This window comes from Puntigrus tetrazona, chromosome 5 (assembly GCF_018831695.1).
Source record: "Puntigrus tetrazona isolate hp1 chromosome 5, ASM1883169v1, whole genome shotgun sequence".
In the NCBI taxonomy this organism is placed as follows: Eukaryota; Metazoa; Chordata; class Actinopteri; order Cypriniformes; family Cyprinidae; genus Puntigrus; species Puntigrus tetrazona.
The window spans coordinates 20063378-20079374 of NC_056703.1; the positions used below are offsets into that span (position 1 = coordinate 20063378).

At 36.6% G+C, this 15997-nt stretch overlaps 2 protein-coding genes across 3 annotated transcripts; one reads left to right on the forward strand and one right to left on the reverse strand.

Annotated features, from left to right (window-relative positions):
* The first annotated feature begins 322 nt into the window (after positions 1-322).
* inpp5e (inositol polyphosphate-5-phosphatase E) lies at positions 323-7837 on the forward strand. 2 transcript variants are annotated; one of them, XM_043239703.1, is made up of 11 exons: positions 323-377; positions 1592-2430; positions 3687-3810; positions 3895-3992; positions 4063-4187; positions 4696-4815; positions 4889-4996; positions 5094-5255; positions 5356-5471; positions 5555-5691; positions 6746-7837. In XM_043239703.1, the coding sequence occupies exons 2-11, from the start codon at positions 1652-1654 to the stop codon at positions 6879-6881; spliced, it is 1905 nt and encodes a 634-aa protein (XP_043095638.1). In that variant the 5' UTR covers positions 323-377; positions 1592-1651; the 3' UTR covers positions 6882-7837. The 2 variants fall into 2 exon arrangements, with proteins under 2 accessions (XP_043095638.1, XP_043095637.1); XM_043239702.1 differs by having other exon boundaries at positions 344-405.
* Positions 7838-7904: 67 nt separating this feature from the next.
* pmpca (peptidase, mitochondrial processing subunit alpha) lies at positions 7905-12331 on the reverse strand. Its single transcript, XM_043239704.1, has 13 exons — positions 12259-12331; positions 11714-11916; positions 11564-11643; positions 11375-11457; positions 11201-11295; positions 10428-10528; positions 10087-10350; positions 9914-10006; positions 9714-9832; positions 9539-9629; positions 9406-9468; positions 9129-9273; positions 7905-8981 (listed from the first exon to the last, which is right to left on the reverse strand). The coding sequence occupies exons 1-13, from the start codon at positions 12303-12305 to the stop codon at positions 8812-8814; spliced, it is 1554 nt and encodes a 517-aa protein (XP_043095639.1). The 5' UTR covers positions 12306-12331; the 3' UTR covers positions 7905-8811.
* Positions 12332-15997: the final 3666 nt, after the last annotated feature.

The window sequence follows — 15997 nt, forward strand, 5'->3', positions numbered from 1 at the left end:
TTTTCCAATACATCTCAGATGTGTTTAGGTTGTTTTTGAGAGTACAGTCTTTCAGTGTTAAACTCAGAGATGTACTATACCTTCCACGTGCAAATTAATTTTGTAGCCTTTAGCTCGTGGAGCAGCAGATAACAGCAAAATGCAGTTCTCCAGCTCTCCTACTTTTTTTTTTTTTTTTTTTAAACTAACAACATCAGCTTTCATAGTTTTCAGAGGCCGGTTTTTAAAACGTCACATTAGGTGTCCACAGTCTTGTTCGTGAAAATAATACAAACGTTAATAACGCAGGAGGGCGCCGTTTCATAACGCTCTGCTGCCGAGCGTCAGCGCGCCCTCTTGATTAGTTGTTGGTTGCCTGGCGTTGCTAAGGAAGTCAAGTAAGTTTGCTTCTCCAGCGAAGTAGAGGTAACGGAGAGCTATTTCACTCTCAGATGTGTCATTTTGTTCTTCACGTGAACGTATATTTACATTTTGCGAAGATAAAAACACAGCATTTTAATTGTAGCGGCAGTTAACGGATGTGCGACCATCGCGTGACATCGGTGTTTTTAATATCGCTGTGAGGGACAGAGATTTCAGTCAGCTCTCATCTGAACAGTTCACTGTCAATGCATTTTAGGCTTAGTTTAAGTTCACGTTGCTCTGAGGTCGTGGTGTTTGTTAAATATTATGTGGAGTTTGTTTGTGGTACTGTACAGTTGTTAGTAAGTAGCCTGTTGGTTGTTGTTGATATTGTTCATTTACGACGCCCGCTAGTTCAGAGATGTCTGCTGCTAATTAGACCGTTTATATGATTATTAATCTGTTGGTGTTTTTCATACAGTGTAATGTGGGACTGCAACAAATAACTGTTAATGGATCGCGCGTTTCTGCAAAGAAGCCACTTCTAAGATGTTAAAATCGGGTTTGTGTTTTGAATTTCAAAATTAAACCCAAAATAAACTGAAGTGCACTAAATAATAAAAAAAGATTTCGCAAGATGTTTGTTTCTTGTTTTTCTAGTGTTGTATTCCAGGTAAAGCTTTTATATATAGTTTTAAACAACATTTTAACATTGAAAAAATCTTAGACCCGAAATTACTTTAATATTGTGTTGAAGAAAACTTTTATTTGGTGTGCAAAATTACATTTACATTATATTCATGCATTTAGCACATGCTTTTATATCAAATCACTTTCAGAAGAGTCACAGCAATTTGTCACAGAAATACTATTTGCAAAATATATGCTGTTAACATATATTTTTAAAAGGATTTTTAATAATATCTTTTGAATTTAGTACAATGACAAATAAGACGAAAATTAAATTGTGTTGAAAGCAGGAAAAAGTACAATATATACTTACTATATTTTAGAAATATATCAAGCATAAAAGACATGTAAGCTGTGTGTCTTTATATTTAAGGAAGCAGTCCCTTGTAATGGTTACAAATGTTTTAATTGTTTTAAATTGTTCAGTTATTTAGGGTTTGTATTTAATCCAATACAGAGCAAGATGTGCAACATTGATTAATCGGGAAATAAGTTAAATATCCCTTAATCGAATAATTGATAATAAGTCATCAAAATGATCTCCTCACTGTCTCCACAGGATGTAATCATCTGAGTATCATGGGACTTGTTTACATCTAAAACTAAGTCTGCCTATAGGATGAGTGATCATGGAGACAGCATTGTCCCGTTTAACCCCGCAGAACTCAGGTCAGGAGATCCATCCTGTAAAGCAGATATTACTGTTCTAGGTGTAGACCCGAGCAACAAGGAGGAGCTCAAAGACATCAAGAAGCCATACGAAGGTGCCAAACTACTTCAGGATGAGCATAACAAAGACACAAAACTTAGTCCGTTTCAGCCTCGACCCCCCTCTCTTCCGAAGCCCGTGGGATTGGGAATGGGGGTTAAAAACATCTCATTTGATGAAAAGGTGAGGGGGAGAAGATTGAGGAACAGCCAGGAGAGTCTCACCGACCCAGGCGAGACGGGCTCTTCTACCGATTCGCTTAAAGAAGACACCTCATCAAATGGCCAAGGCCTTGCCTCCGGACACCCCCTCGATCTCCCACCCGTGGAGACACCGTCATTCAGGATTAGGACCGACAGCTTCTCCGAGACCGACAATGAGCATAGCGATCCGAATAAAGAGCGCTTGAAACCGTCCAGAATTATTTTGTCCCCACTGCAGCCCACTGGGACATATCCTCCTCTGGGGAACAGCGCAGCCTCCACGTCCTTAAGGACAACTAATCGGATTGACAGGGATTGTTTGGATTACAGTGCGGTGGGGAGAAGGGGGCGGTCGGAGAGGCTTCAGAGGAACCTGAGCGACAGCCGGCTGTTGGACACCATGGTGTCAGACAATGCCTCTGTCCATTCCATGAAGTCCACCTATAGCGTTCTGAATCCCATCAGACCACGGGATGTGAGGAACAGGTGAGTGGATTGTTATTAATAATTAGTTTCTTTTCTGTAGCTTGTTTCGCTCAGCAGATCTCCCTTCTACAACTTCAAGATCACATGATTGTCACGGGTCGATGTGGCTCATTGATTACCTCCCAAACGATCCGAGACACATTTTTATGTGAATGCATGAACAAAATTAAATGCGATGTTTCACAAGCAAGTAGACCTTGGTTAATGTTCATGAAGGAGTGAGAACAGGCGCTTACCAGAGTAAGTCGCTACTTAAGGAACCGCCCGAACAGCTTTAGTTGTGGGAAGTGAAAAGTGAAGCTGGACGTTTATAGAGAGATTGGAGAGGAAGGGTGAAGCAGTGTGAATGCAAAGGGGATTAATGGATCAGTGTGATGCTAGATCAGCAACTGTCAAACTGCATCAGGAGAACATGCATTCATCTTCTACTTAAACCTGACGTGATGTTTTTTTGGGGGGTATGAAATATAAAATCTAGTTATTAGACAATCTACATCTTTATTAATGTTATAATTCAGCCAGAAATTCATTAACTCATTGAGTTGTTTTTAAATCTGTATGGGTTTTATTTGTGGATCGTCAGTGGAGATGTTTTGAATAATGTTCTTGCTGTTCTTTTAAATCCATGTGATAATTTAACCGGGGGTGGACACCAGTAAAATGTAAAATAATAAAAAGTAAAACTCCATACTAAACAAATAAATGCTCATATAGGCCTAAAAACTGAAAAAGCAATTTGCTAAAGATTACTTTTAACAGGCTCATTAAATTATTAATGTTTAAAGATTTACTTTAATTTAACTGAGGTAATTAACGTGTAAAAATGAGGGAAGTCAGCATGAAAGAATAAATACCCAGTCTGTTTTACCTACTGTATCAGATGATGATAATAAAAAAAAAAATCTAATTTTTGGTTATAATTGCTTTTATTCACAAGAACACATATAATCACATATGTAAAATATTTTCTCATCTTTTAGTTTAAAATTGTTCGGTCTCAAAAAATTTTGAAGAATGCCTTATGTAATTTTTAAGAATACAATAGTGCAATGTTCATTATGATTTGTGGATACACACACACACACACACATCAAAAGATTAGGGTAAATTCATCCTTTAGTGTAAAATAGTTTGGCCTTCATGAAATAATGCAGTCTATAAGAATATATCATGTGACATGCTAGAAGGAGCATTTGTCGAATCTTTTGTTCTTATTTATTGTTTTCCTGAAAATCTGCCTGCTTGTGGTGTTTCAGGAGCTTTCTGGAAGGCAGTGTTTTGGGTAACGGTGCCTTGCTGGGGGCAGAGGAGCTAGACCGCTACTTCCCAGAGAGACGGCTCGGTATCTATGTGGCCACATGGAACATGCAGGGAGAGAAGGTGATTATCAATCCTGACATTTTAAACGATTCGCTTGTTTAAGTGCATAGCAGCTGCAGCCTAAGCTCTTACTCTTGGCCTCAGGGGCTTCCCTACAACCTCGATGATCTGCTGCTCCCGACCGACACAGACTTTGCACAGGATGTCTACGTTATAGGAGTTCAGGAAGGGTGTGCGGATAGGTGAGATACAGAGCTGCATTTCATAGGATTTTTAGTCTCTTTCTGATACTCTCTTCGTGTTTGCCCTCAGGAGGGAGTGGGAGATCCGTCTGCAGGAAACGCTTGGGCCGTATTACGTGATGCTGTACGCAGCGGCCCATGGCGTCCTCTATCTCACTGTTTTTGTCAGGAGAGACCTCATATGGTTCTGCTCAGGTAAAGCTTTTTTCCCTTCAACTTAAAATTATATATGTTCTACACTACTGTTAATGTTTTTCTTTATTGTTTTGGATGAAGTCTCTTATGCTCACCAAGGCTGCATTTATTTGATACAGTAAAACAATAATACTGTAAAATAACATTACAGTTTTCTATTTTAACGTTTTTTAAAATGTAATTTATTACTGTGGTGCAAAGTTGCTTTTTACGCAGCCATTACTTTAGTCTTCGTTGTCACATGATCCTTCAGAAATCGTTCTAAGATGTCGGGTTTGCTGCACAAGAAAGTGTAGTATGAATTATTATAAATGATATCGTCAGTTATAATGAACAGCATTTATTTGAAATAGATTTTTGTGACTATTTATAATCTGTACTGTCGTTTTCTGTACTTGTTTCTTTTGTTAAATTTTACCTTGTTGATAAAGTATTAATTAATAAATTTTTTTATGTTATATTTTTAACAATGTAATATAATATAGCTATCTTTTTTTGCCACATACAGAGGTGGAACATGCTACAGTCACAACACGAATTATATCTCAGATTAAGACCAAAGGAGCTGTGGGTATCGCCTTCACTTTCTTTGGGACATCCTTCCTCTTCATTACATCCCATTTCACTTGTAAGTGGAATATTTTTAACAACCCAGTTATGTAAACTATGAATGAACCCAACCCTCTTTGTATTTGTTTCAGCGGGGGATTCTAAAGTATATGAGAGGATCTTAGATTACAACAAGATCATAGAAGCTTTGGCTCTTCCTAGAAACCTTCCCGATACAAACCCTTACCGCTCCACAACGTGTGAGTTTTTCTGCATTTGTCACATTTGTCACATTATAGGATAAATACAGCGTATACATTTTTCTGCGAATTATCACATTTTTCCGCTCATTCTCAGCTGATGTCACAACCCGTTTTGATGAAGTCTTCTGGTTTGGAGATTTTAATTTCCGCCTGAATAAAGCCAGAGGTGAGGTGGAGGCCATTTTGAATCAGGTTATGGGCGCAGATATGAGCCCGCTATTACAAGATGACCAGCTTTTGAAAGAGATGAAAGAAGGCAAGTTGAATGCAGAATTACAGTCCTGTGCAATTTATGCTTATGCTCCCTTCAAAGAAAAAAAGTTCTTTGTACTTTAGCTTGAACAATCTGTTTGCAGGTTCCATTTTTAAAGGGTTTCAGGAAGCATCTATTCACTTTCCTCCTACATATAAGTTCGACATTGGTTGTGACGTCTATGACACCACCACAAAGCAGAGAACACCCTCATATACAGTAAGCCTTTTTGCTAATTGCATGATAACACATCACTACATGCCCTTTAGTACAGCTGTTGATTTCTCCTCATTTGTGCACAGGATCGGATTCTTTATCGAAACAGACAAGCAGATGACATTAAAGTGGTCAAGTATACATCTTGCTTGTCCATTAAGACTTCAGACCACCGGCCTGTCATCGGCATGTTTCAGGTCAAACTCCGTCCAGGTCGAGATAAGTAAGTGTCTTCATACAGTGATTTCAGCAGTTGTGCTTGCACTTAATTGGGTAGTTATCTAAACAAAGAAAGGTAAAGGTTTGGCTTATTTGAAAATTAAAATTCTGTCATCATTTACTCACCTTCATGTTGTTCATCTCAGACTTAATGGCGTTCATTTTCGAAACACAATGTAGATTTAATAAAACTTCATCCAAGTCACCAAAACTGATTCAAAAATGTCATAAAGACATTGTAAAAGTAATCCATGTGATTCGAGAGGTTTGATTGAAGTTTTCCGAAGACACATGATGGCTTTGAATGTTGAACTGATTTAATTTAGGGTATTTAAATCTCTTTTGCTATGTGAACACAAAAATAAAAAAAAAAAAGTAATGGACATAACTTGAAAAGGTTAAATGCTCTTGAAAATAATCACACTTTTGAGACATCAACCCCAAATTTGAAACATGTTATTTTCTTGTGGTTTTAAGGTAAAATGTGTTTTGAAGAATATAGATTTCATATATATAATGGTATGTTTGTGCGTTTTTTTTAACCTATATAATAACAATAAATCACAATCAACTTTCCTCCAACAAATTCAAAATTTGCGATTCATTTTCAGATCTCTGCTCAAAAGTAGTTAACAGGTAATAAATGGGTAAATATTGCATAAATATAATGTAGCACCATAAAATACAAATTATTAGTAAAATATAGTACATTCATATCAATAAAAAGGTACTTGAGCTTGAGCATCAGGTTCAACACTGTTTAAAGCACTTCCATAGCTCAAGTTCACTGCAAAATGTAATTGTGTTTCGAAGATTAATGTTTGGGTGACCAAAGTTTCACTCTACATTCACAATCATGTAATTCTTGTACTGAATTTCGATGTTGGCTACGTTACAAAGATAATGACGCACTCTGACACCTTCTACTGTCATTCTACAAAACAACAACTGATGTTATTTAATATAGTATAGACACAAGCTTTTTATCAATTCATGAAATGTCAGTGTTATTCATGCAGGTTCAATAAACCACTAAATCGGTGTAATTTCCTCCCTAGCATTCCTTTGGGTGCAGGCCAGTTTGACAGGAGCCTGTACCTAGAAGGAATCCGAAGGAGAATCACCAGGGAGCTGAAAAAGAGAGAGGCAGCTATGAAGAACCAGAATAACAGCACGGTTTGCACTATTTCCTGATCGGTGGCCAGTGTGCGACAGCCGTAGGGTGCTAAAACTGATCATTTCACACACTCTGAGGTACTGACTTGGAAAGCTGGACTTTCAGGACCAAAGGATAACTCAGTGCTACGGATGTCAAGTGCACGGTCCAGGGACTTCAAAAACTGTGGCTGGACAGCTGGTACTTTAAAATATGATATAGATCTATAAAACATACTGACCGGAGTAAATTTTAGCTGTACTGTACATCCATCATCCCTAATCCATTTTTTTGTATTATTTCATATACTGGTATTTAACTTGCAAGCCGAAACAGTCTGTTCTGGGTATGGTTTACACTGATAGTGTTTCATGGCCTTGTTAAACCATTAGCTCACCTTTAACTGATACTGTAAACACATACAAGTAACCAGGCAGCTAATCACGCTCATTTGCGATTGGCTTTTGGGTCATTTTTAAAGAATTACCTATTAATTTGCTAACAGTTGTACTCTTTTATACAAGGGAACCACACTGTAGCACAATTACCAGCAAAATTGGGGATAATTTGTGTTCGCAGTAGTTTTTATTTGTGGATTGTCATTGATGGGTCAACGCGGGGTCATGTAGAGGCTGACCTTGGGTTTGACTGGGTGCAAAATTTAAGCCAGGAGGCACAGACTATACTTGAGTTTACTGCCTTAACATATTCAATATAATTCAGCTTACTTGATGTCAAGTGTGATATATACGTATGGGAGCAGGAACGACCATAGTGTTGGTGTTGCTTGCGCATGGATCTCAGTGACTGTGGTGTAACAGTAAGTCACACACTCACATTATGAATTTCAGTTCTGTTTGTACTGAAAGTGCCTGCGATCTTTCTCATGATTGCCTCAGTGACTTCAAGTACATTCTGCTGTTTAAAACCAAATAATAGCCTGTTCTAAATGTTTGTTTACTATGTAAAGTAATATAAAAACTCATACTTGAAATGTTATTTCTTATTTGTTTTGATCACACATTTTGGACCAAATGTGTACATGAAAACAGCACAAAGGATCAAGATTTAATTTTATTTTATTTTTTAAAAAGGAAACGTGAGGGCTCATGAAAGATTCAACCATTGCCTTAATAGGTAGGGGGAAAAAAATGGAACACTAAACTTGTACTGATGAAGTACAAGGAAATAAATATATTTTTGTAGGGTAATCCAATACAAACCGGTAAAAAGACATACATTAATCTGGCAAACCAACTCTTAGTTCGTGATCAGAGGTTGAAAATGGGTGTTTTACAGCTAGGATAAGTGGTAGACCATACAGTTTGTGTCATTCTGTTCATTTTAATGTACTAACTAAAGCATAAGGGTTTGGTAGAGCTTTCTGAAAAACAGTACGTGATGTGTGAAATATCATTTGAGTTTGCCCAGTTTTACATAGAAAAGCAGCCTATAAACAACAATGCAGAAATGTGGAAAAAAGATGGCATGGAGAAGTCTACTTATCGAGCCAATTAAGATAGACATGTGAGATTAACACATTAATTTACTTTAAACACATGGTGAATTGAACAAAGTAATGCAAAATAACGCACTGGTTTGTGAACAAACTCAGCCAATTTCAGATCTGTCATTTGCACACCCTCATGTCATTACAAACCTTTCTTCTGCATAACAGAAAAGATGATATTTTAAAAATAGCAAACCCGTTACATAACCCACTTACATTTGTATAGACAAAAATGTGTTCTTTTATGTTCCACGACAGAAAGTCCTACGGTTTTTAAATTACACGAGGGTGATTAAATTGACATTTTTTGGGTCGACTATTGGTTTAAACTAATGTTTTAAATGTTTTATAAATGAAATGCAATCACAGTCTAAGCATTGCACTTAAATTCCAGTCCAGAATAATAATTTTGGGTCAGTCCTTATATTTGCCTCTAGATGGAGCCAGCCGTCGGTCCTCTACCGGAACAGGCGGTATATGCGGGGCAGGCGTCCGTCTTTACTAGAGAGAGCGGCTTGAATGTCCTCGTATGAGGGCAGCTCTGTCAGATCCCCCAGCGCTGCCACCGCAGGTTTACTGCGCAACATTTTCGTTGCAACTCTCTTGATGTCACTGGCTGTAACGTTACCTAAAAGAACAAAGAAATGTATATAGATCTGGAAGTGAAGATTTTGGGCGAACAAAGCATTTTGTGACTGTTACATGCATTCGCATTTACTTGCTAAATAAAGCTTTCATACAGGCTTTATACTTTACGGTAAACATCAGTACTTACTGATGAGCTCACAAAGCTCGTGTGGCAGCTTCCTCTTTCCTGTCGCAAGTACTTGTCGACCTACATCTTCAAAGATGACCGGTCGTGACTCTAGGTTCATCATGAGCATGGATTTCAGTTGTGTCTTGGCTCTCTCTAGCTCCATCTGCGCAAGTGAAGCAAATGGGAAGACAAAAAGTGTAGTATATGCATGTAGTTTCCAGGCACCACTATAGAAGTTGCATTCTAGTTCATCACTTCCTGAAATGTGAAAAGGGTCAATGAAGGAAGGTCTTACTTCTCCTGCTGTCCCAGTCATCTGAATGAACTCCCTCGTAATGATCTCCACCATTTCTCGCACCTAAACAAATAAAATAATCATTTAAAATAATGCATTGTACACATTCACAACATAAACCTAACTACAGTACCTGTCTAGGGTCTGCGCTTGCATGGATACAAAGCAGACCACTATCTTCATAGCTGTGGTGGTATGAAGTGGCATTGTACATCCAGTGGTGCCTGGACAAGCAACGACAAATTGCTTAAAATGGTTCACAGCATAAATAAGCGGAGTTTATGGAGCATTAATAGACAACGGCACACCTGTTGAGCACATTAAGGTAGAGACGGGTGAACATGCCTTTTCCGGGCCCTCCAGCAGAGAAGGATCCCCCGCCTCCCATCATCATATTGAGGACCGCAAAGGGGATGAAGTCATCCTCCTATAAACGAAGACTTGCATGAGAACAAAACCATTTCCAGGCAAGCATTAAATTGATTTAAATTTAATATGCGCAACAGACCAAAAAGGAACAGCTCTGCAGCCCAATCATGATGTGTGTTAGTTCAGGAATGGGCGTTGGTCCCAAACTCACATCTGACATGTCCTTCACCATCTGACGGGAGACAATCAGCTTAGCTCAAGCGATTTAAAAAAAAAGAAAATGACGTCTGCCAGACGTATGAATTTGCTCACCTTAACTATTCCGCCCGTGTACTGTGCTACAGACTGGTCGACGTTGGCAGGCGTGCTCGCACCCCATACCGGTTTAACATTTAGGAGATACTTTCTGGCACACTGCACAAGCTGCTCGTGTTCAATCCCAACCCCAGCCAGCACCATGCGCTCCGGACAGTAATAGCTCTGTAGGTACTTATGAAGCAGCTTCCTGTCGATTTTCTCAACATTTTCGGCAGGGCAGAACCGAGGCAAACCCACAGTGTTGCCTCTGTAAGCAGCCTTAATATTTAACAGAAAAATCAAATAAGACTTAAAACCTTATTTCGATGACCTGAGAAGCGTTAAACTGTACTCACAGCATGAATCATTTCTGTTAGTAAAGGCTCTGGGTCAGGTCTCATGTTCAGATCCTCCAATTCAAACCGAACAGCCATTCTAGTCATCTCAATCTCCTCATCTGAAGAAATAACATCAGTTACATACGATACAGGTAAAACAAAAAAATCTCTCGGCAAGGCTGCTCGTATTTGATTAAAAATACAGTACAGCAAATGTTATTTATGCAATCTGTTTTACACTTGAATGTTTTTAAAATAGAGTTTATTCTTGTGGTGGGGAAATTATTCCAATATACTAATATGCTCAAGCAGATTGTCCCTCGTGCTTTATATTTTTTAAAAACATGTATAGGCGTTCTTTATAGGCGTTCTTTGATGCATAGAAAGTTAAAACAGCTTTTGTCTAATAAAGAAATCTTCTGCAACATTGTAAATGTCTTTACTATCACTTTTCATAGTAAACAGTGTAAACCATTTCAGATTCAGTAACATTAACACTAGCTTCTTCAATATTTTTATGGTTTTTGTATTATTTATTTTCTTATTATTTAGTACACAACCAACAAAAAGCAAAAAAGGCCTCTTGCACTAGTTTTATTGTATAATAAAAAAAAACTTCTTACACGTACTGTGTTTTGCTAACTGAGACTGACAGCACTTGCACATCATTGCACTTTTTGTTGATTTTGATTGCTTACAACTGTCTTCATTTGTAAGTTGCTTTGGAAAAAATGTAATTTACATTTAAAACGGCTAAGTCAAAATGTAAACGTTGCATTTTAGAGACTCACCTAATAAACGTGGCTGTAGCACCGCATCTGACAGGAGGCTCACTACAGTATCCAGACCTTTAACTTCAGCTGAAACGGCATACATTGTTGTGTCCCTGTAAATGACCGAAATAAATAAAAACATGCTAAATAAGAGGTAAACGGAGAAGAAATTTGGGGTGGGGGGCGTCAGACCTGGATGTTTGGCAGTCACATATGCCTCCGTGTTTTTCAAGTGTTAGGAGAATTTCGTCTTTACTTCCAAAGTGGGCTGTAGACTTAAAAAGAAGTATGAATCAGACCGAGTTGGGTTTTGTGCATTTAAATCAGAAGAAGGGTATCATAGCAATTTAGTATACAAACAAATCACGCAGTACAACTTACAGAAAATGACAGCTTTTCCAAAAAGTGTGCAATTCCACTGGGATATTTTGCTTCATGGCGTGAGCCTGAGTTTACTAAAACTGAAAACAAGCTTGTGAGATACAACCCTTCGGCTCGTTTGAATCAAACGACACTACAAATTGTACTCACTTCCAACTGTACAGAATTGACCGAATTTATTCTGAGATGCGACTTTGAGTCCGTTTTCTAAGGTGGTGATTTTAGTCTCGTATTTCTCGTGGCCGTCCACGGAGGCAAAGACCGGTTTGGGGATCCCGGGTAACGGTGTGGAGAGGGACACGTTGGGATACGCGCTGCCGCTGCTGTACTGTCTACATACTGCGATGCCATACCTGCAACAGTCATAAACCGGCAACGTTTACTGCTTCTACAAGTTATCCCAGCATTAAATACACGTGGCAACACTGTTAAATCACGAGCAGTACGACGCTAATAACACATCCACTCTGGGAATTGCAATGTTTGCCGTTAATTACAGTTTACCGGGAAAACAGGCGAGATTTTGAAGCTTGTCACATGTACACTATCGCTATAACAAACGATTTTTTGAAGTAGGCTAGAGAGGCCATCTGAAATATATTGTTTTATCAAGTCAAAACAGATATGAGGCTACGGTTCTACTCGTGTGGGGCACATCTTTACAGTAAGTGAATAATTTGTTTATTAGTTCAAACCTCTGCGCTCGGCTCCAGCCCCTTAATCTTGACATGTGAGCAGCCATCTTGGATTGTATTTGACCATGAACGTTGCCCGGAAATGGTTATTAAACACTTCCTGGTCTACTTGTTTTTTTTTTGTCATGTTGCTATGACAACAACAAAAAAAGTCTGTCCGATTAGATGGCGTATGTATATTCCTGTGATGGATTTATAAACAATATGTATTTACACATGGAATAATAAAATGGAATGTAATGGAATAATAAAACAAACGAATAATAAAACAAACTGGTAGGCCGTTTGCAAAGTAAAAACTTTTATATTATAATGTCTACATGATTACTATACATACTGCACACTAAACACATTGACAGACAAGCGGGGCAAGTTTTTACAGAAAATATTTTTCTACAGCAGACGTTTTGGACGAAATGAAAATAAAGAAATAACCACAACAGAACAGGTTGTCAAATTTTATTTGTTGTAAATTCCGTACATTATTACAATCAAAAATGCATTAAATAGTCTACAACAGATGGCAGAGACCCATTATGACAACTTTTCTCATATAGTGTGACAACATGCCTCCCAAAACCTACATGTAATAAATACCGTGAAGGTACTAAGTAGGCTATTCATATAGAAACAGACTTTTTTTAAATAAACAATGAGAAATATTCACCAGTGTAAAAATTCTCCCTTAGGAGTTCTCAAAAAAGTGCATAAAATCTCTTAAGATTCATGCTTGACATGAAAGAAGTAATGTGTCTGAAGTTTTTCACAGCAATTTCTTTCACACTATAGTTTGTGCTAACAGAGCGTGTGTCTATATAGAACAGTTTGTACTTACATCTTGCATTGAGATCAAAATAAATGGTGCATGAGAATTGGATTGATTTCTAAATGCAGGCATCAGTGCTTTAGCTCATGGCCACACGGGAATGAGTTCACTGAAAGAAGTGCGCATAGGTTTAGAAGATGATGTTTTCAGTGCAGCCGATTCTCTTTTTGCTGACCCTGTGTTTAATAACACGGATGAACTTTTCGTATGAGCTTCAAGATACAATTCACACTCTGAGAGAGGAGAACGCCTATCTGCATCACAGACTGAAAAACTTCACGCAGACCCTGCGAGAGCTGAGAAAACTTCTGGATCACTCACACGGTGAGGATAATCTGGCTATAGATCTTGATATGAGCGAGTATGAGGAAGTGTCTGTAAGAAATTTTATGTTTACATTTTGTTCAAAGGTTTTTTTTCTATCCATTCATTAACAGTGTTTATATTTCCACAGAGTCTGCTGTGAGTCATGATAGTGACAAGGTGCATGCCTGGAATGAGTGGATTAAGAATGGTGATATATAGCTTTTTTCTATTGAAATCTCTCTCTCTCTCTCTCTCTCTCTCTCTATATATATATATATATATATATATATATATATGTGTGTGTGTGTGTGTGTATAGTGTGTATATATATATATATATATATATATATATATATATATATATATATATATATATATATATATATATATATATATATATGTGTGTGGTGAATCAGTGCAGCATATGATTGAACTTTAGCTTACAATGTAATGTAATGCGTAATGTAATGTAGTGCAATGTAATGTAATGTAAATGTTGTTTCAAAGCAGACTGCTCTTCTCTTTTACAAACTGAGATGCCGTGTGGTGTTTTTCAGGTATCAGCGCAGAGACTCATCTCATGTTAGAACAAGCTTTCTGCCTGCCAGATCTTCATGCCAGTGCTAATATATATTTCTTAGAACCAATTCTTCTTCTTGTGTCAGGTTTCATTTGGACTGGGATCCTTCTCATGTAAATACGGTCATAAACTAACCTTAAACCTTGCTGTTGAATTCTAATTTTTTTCCCATTAAAATGTGTTAATATCAACACTAGATATGAGGTTTCTTTAGTTAACATTAGGTAACTACATTCCACACCTTGATCTCTTTTCTAGTAAATGTTTTTACTGTTTTTTAGTATTTACTAATACATTTTTAAAATCAAAAGTAAAAATGTATTTATATAAAGAATGTATTTTATTTGTAGTATTTGTAAAGTGTTACCAAATAAACAAACAATGCTCTTACGTTTCATATAATCATCTGAATTAAACAGTAATTTTATTGATTAGTCATCCCTCCATGCATGAACTAATTTTGATATCAACATTTTACATTAGGTTGTCTATTCAGGTCACATAACTTTGAGAAAGAATCGATAGACTGTATTAATAATATTCTAGAGGAGCTTAGTTATAAATCATATGATGAGTGCAAATAAAAGAGGCCTGATCAGACAACACTTTATATTTAGTGCGTTGCTCTTATTATCAGTGTGGAGAAAAGTTGCACTGCCTTGTATTTTTGTGCAAATTGCGATCAATTCTCTACCAATCAGAAGTTTGGAATATGGCAGTTTTTTAAAAGAAATTATTACTTTTATTCTATAAGGACAAATTGATCAAAAGCGGCAGTAAAGTTAATGTTACAAAATATTTACTTTTCAAACTTTCTATATGCCGACAAAAAAATATTACACAAAAATATGGATCAATTTTAACTGCTGTTTTTAACTCTGACAATAATATTCAAATTTTATTTGTCACATACACATACATACATGGTACGACATGCAGTGAAATGTTCTTTACAACCGACCAGTGTCAAAATAGAAAACAAAATATATATATAAATATATAAAAATGTAAAATATATATAAAGAAGAAGTGTGCAAAGTATAAAAAATAAAATAAAGTTTATTATAATAAGAAATATAAGCAGCGAATCAGCATATCAGAAGGACTTCTGAAGGATCATGCGATACTTAAAACTCAAGTAATAGCTTCACATCACAGGAATACATATTTTTTTAAATATGTTAAAACAGAAAACAATAATAAAACAAAAAACTGTAATAATATTTCACAATTTTAATGACTTACTGTCCTTTTATTGTTGTATAAATGCCGCCTTTGTGACTAAATGATTCTGTTTCTGTAGCTGATAGCAAAGACAAGTGTGATGAGTTTGTTGTTGTTGTCATCTTTAGTTGATTTGTTGCTCAGATGTGGATCCTCCATGACAGGTCTTTCTGAATGAAACTGTAAATAAAGAATTAATCCACAGCTTGTGGTCTTGACAAATATGTTTTCTCCATTGATTCTTTTTCAGCTTCAGATAATTACTGTAGCAACACGAAATGATTCAGAGCCGTTCTCAGACTTTGTGTGTTTGATGTTGCACACTGCAAATATCACATTAGCCAACAGAGTTGGCCTTTGTTCAGTTAATTAAAATCACCCTCTTGCATAGATTAGAAATCAGGCTATTTGTAATTTAATTTACATCTGATTGTGCTGAATTGATAAAAGAAATGAAGTTGATTTACATTTGCAAAGACTTGCTGCATTTGACTGAAACCTCCCTAACTTTATAATTCTCAAATCTTGTCAAAACACTCGATTCTTCAAAAAAATGCTCTTATTTTTAAAAATATTATACTGTAAAATTAATACTATCTGACTTGTGTCATTTAAACATTTCATTATTTATTATAATAATCTGATCTTTAAATAATTTATAAATTTATTATTAGATAGAACATACTGAACTTCAGCATGTTTTTTCTTTATTCGATTTTTAAACTGGAATTAAACATATATGGAATAGAAAATTCAACTCGTGTAATATGAAACATACAGTATGTGTAATATTATATCAAGTAT